This window comes from Colobus angolensis, unplaced genomic scaffold (assembly GCF_000951035.1).
Source record: "Colobus angolensis palliatus isolate OR3802 unplaced genomic scaffold, Cang.pa_1.0 Scaffold47, whole genome shotgun sequence".
NCBI classification, from domain to species: Eukaryota; Metazoa; Chordata; class Mammalia; order Primates; family Cercopithecidae; genus Colobus; species Colobus angolensis.
This window is the reverse complement of record NW_012118154.1, coordinates 5,871,321-5,874,125: the sequence shown is the minus strand read 5'-3', so window position 1 is coordinate 5,874,125 and position 2,805 is coordinate 5,871,321. Positions and strand designations below refer to the sequence as shown.

The following is a 2,805-nucleotide window of genomic DNA, read 5'->3' as shown; positions in this document are numbered from 1 at the left end:
GGTGAAACCCCGTCTCTACTAAAAATATAAAAAATTAGCTGGGTGTGGTGGCGCATGCCTGTAATCCTAGCTACTTAGGAGGCTGAGACAGGAGAATCACTTGAATCCTGGAGGCGGAGGTTGCAGTGAGTCGAGATTCCGCCATTGCACTCCAGCCTGGGCGACAGAGTGAGGCTTCGTCTCAAAAACAAAAACAACAAAAACAAAAACAAAAAAAAACTGAGGTCTGAATATAAGTCTTGCTGAAAGTTGAGTATTATAAATTCAAGCTAAGTACTGAGGAAGTTTAGAGCAAAAACTGACCAATTTCATGAAATGAATCTCGCTAAAGACAAAATGTGTTACAAAATTAAGTACCGGAACATATGACTGAAGCTCCTTTTGATACCCAAACTGCCAGTAGTGATTTGTTTTACTTGTGCTGGGTGAGATTTACCAAGAAATACAGCAACTAGATCCAGAAGCCCTCCTAATGAACACCATCATGAAGCCTGCCAAATCTAGAAGACCTCAAGAGGTACAAACAAATGATAGGAAAGAAGTTTTAAAACAGGTACCACAGATACTTCTTGTCTTAAGATGGGGCTATATGCCTGATAAATCCAATGTAATTGAAAATATCCTAAGTTGAAAATGCATTTATGGCCGGGCACGGTGGCTCAAGCCTGTAATCCCAGCACTTTGGGAGGCCGAGACGGGTGGATCACGAGGTCAGGAGATTGAGACCATCCTGGTCTACACGGTGAAACCCCGTCTCTACTAAAAATACAAAAAAACTAGCCGGGCGAGATGGCGGGCGCCTGTAGTCCCAGCTACTCGGGAGGCTGAAGCAGGAGAATGGCGTGAACCCGGGAGGCGGAGCTTGTAGTGAGCCAAGATTGTGCCACTGCACTCCAGCCTGGGCAACAGAGCGAGACTCTGTCTCAAAAAAAAAAAAAAAAGAAAAAAAAAAGAAAATGCATTTAATACACCTAACTACTGAACATCCTAGCTTAGCCCAGCCCACCTTAAACATACCCAGAACACTTCCATTAGCCTATAGCTGGGTAAACTCATCTAACACAAAGCCTATTTTATAATAAAGTGTTGAATATCTCATGTAATTTATTGAATACTGTACTGAAAGAGAAAAACAAAATAGTTGTATGGGTACTTGAAATATCGTTTCTACTGAATACAGTTTACTTTTACACCATCATAAAATTAAAAAATCATAAGTCAGGGACTGCCTGTACTAAGCTTTTTCTGGATGGCATTATGAAAACAGAAAGGTTTTGTCAGGTACTTACCCTTTCCAGGAGGGGTTGATTAGAAAAGTCAGTATTCTAAAGAAACCCACATTTGAATTGGAAAGCTAATATAATTGCATGGCGAAGACAATGGAAAGTCTATGAAAATAATTCATCACATTAGAAAAATTTAAGGAGAAAAAATCATTAACTGTGTTAATTGATATTGAAAATGCATTCATAAAATTAAATGCCCTTGCATACCGCACCAAATCTCCACATTCTTCTTTTTCTCTTCTACTCACAATGGAAAGACAATATCCTCCACAGCTTCAAAGTGACAAGTCGCTATGAGCGTCTCTTTGAAATCCGTGAAGCTGACACGATAAATGTGCGATTCTTCTGTTCCTACGAAAAACTGGTGTCCTTCTCCTCGCAGTGTGATAGAAGTGATGCCGCCTTGCAACTGAATCTTCCTTTAGGGAGAAGCACAAAGGTAAAGGAGACTCACTCAACCAGTAAGTGGTTATGAGTCATCTGAAGCATGGCAGAGGATACAGATCAGGCGTCTAATTTCGGACCTGCCCTCACAGAAGTGACACAGTTGAAAAGGCAGGAGTTACTCACAAGTTGGTGGACACATGAACAGCAAAGCCAGAGGTCAGCATAGGTTAAAGTAGTCAGGGAAGATTCTTCAGTGAGATAACATTTTGACATGGGTTGTGCAACACAGGCATGATTTGGGTAGAGGGAATATTCCAGGCAGGCCTATGGGTACAACTGACCACAGCAACTAACCCCTTTATTAATTCCACTTCTGAAAAATAATCCTAAAATCAGGGGGAAGATACTTTACGTCAAAGGATGCTATGATAACCCTATCTGAAAGTGTAAAATGTTGGAGGCAACCTAGATAGCCAGTCGTAATGGAATAGTTAAATGATCTTTGGAACATCAGCTTCATAGAATATTTGCCTAAAAACAAGTTTAAAAGATTATGTAGTATGTGTATATGTTACCATAATAAAAAGATTACATTGTAATACTGAAAATGTTTATGATGTCTGCATTAAGTAAAAGAAAATAGAATATGAAGTTTTATTTATAAGTAAAATCATTTCAGAGCTTGTACAGTGGTTCATGCCTGTAATCCCAGCACTTTGGGAGGCCTAGGCAAGGATGACCACTTGAGGCCAGGAGTTTGAGACTAGCCTGGGCAACATGGCAAGACCCTGTCTCTAAAAATAAAAAATAAAATAAAATAAATTAGCCAGGTGTGGCGGTGCGCACCTATAGTCCCAGCTACTTGGGAGTCTGAGGTAGAAGGGTCACTTGCGCCCAGGAGTTGGAGGCTGCAGTGAGCCACAATCTCATTCCTGTCCTCCATCCTGGGTGACAGAGTGAGACTCTATTGAAAAAAGAAAGAAAGAAAGAAAAAGAAAGAAAGAAAGAAAGAAAGAAAGAAAGAAAGAAAGAAAGAAAGAAAGAAGGAAAGAAAGAAAAGAAAGAAAGAAGGAAAGAAAGAAAAGAAAGAAAGAAAGAAAGAAAGAAAGAAAGAAAGAAAGAAAGAAAGAAA

The 2,805-nt window shown here is 39.8% G+C and overlaps 1 protein-coding gene across 1 annotated transcript in view; it reads right to left on the bottom strand.

The window, feature by feature from the left end:
• Nucleotides 1–2,805, bottom strand: part of CFAP52 (cilia and flagella associated protein 52) — a 70,554-nt gene that overhangs the window by 25,403 nt on the left and 42,346 nt on the right. The window contains exon 8 of the mRNA XM_011958645.1: nt 1,535–1,705. Coding sequence (XP_011814035.1) covers nt 1,535–1,705 — 171 coding nt within the window. The remainder of the gene's footprint in view (nt 1–1,534; nt 1,706–2,805) is intronic.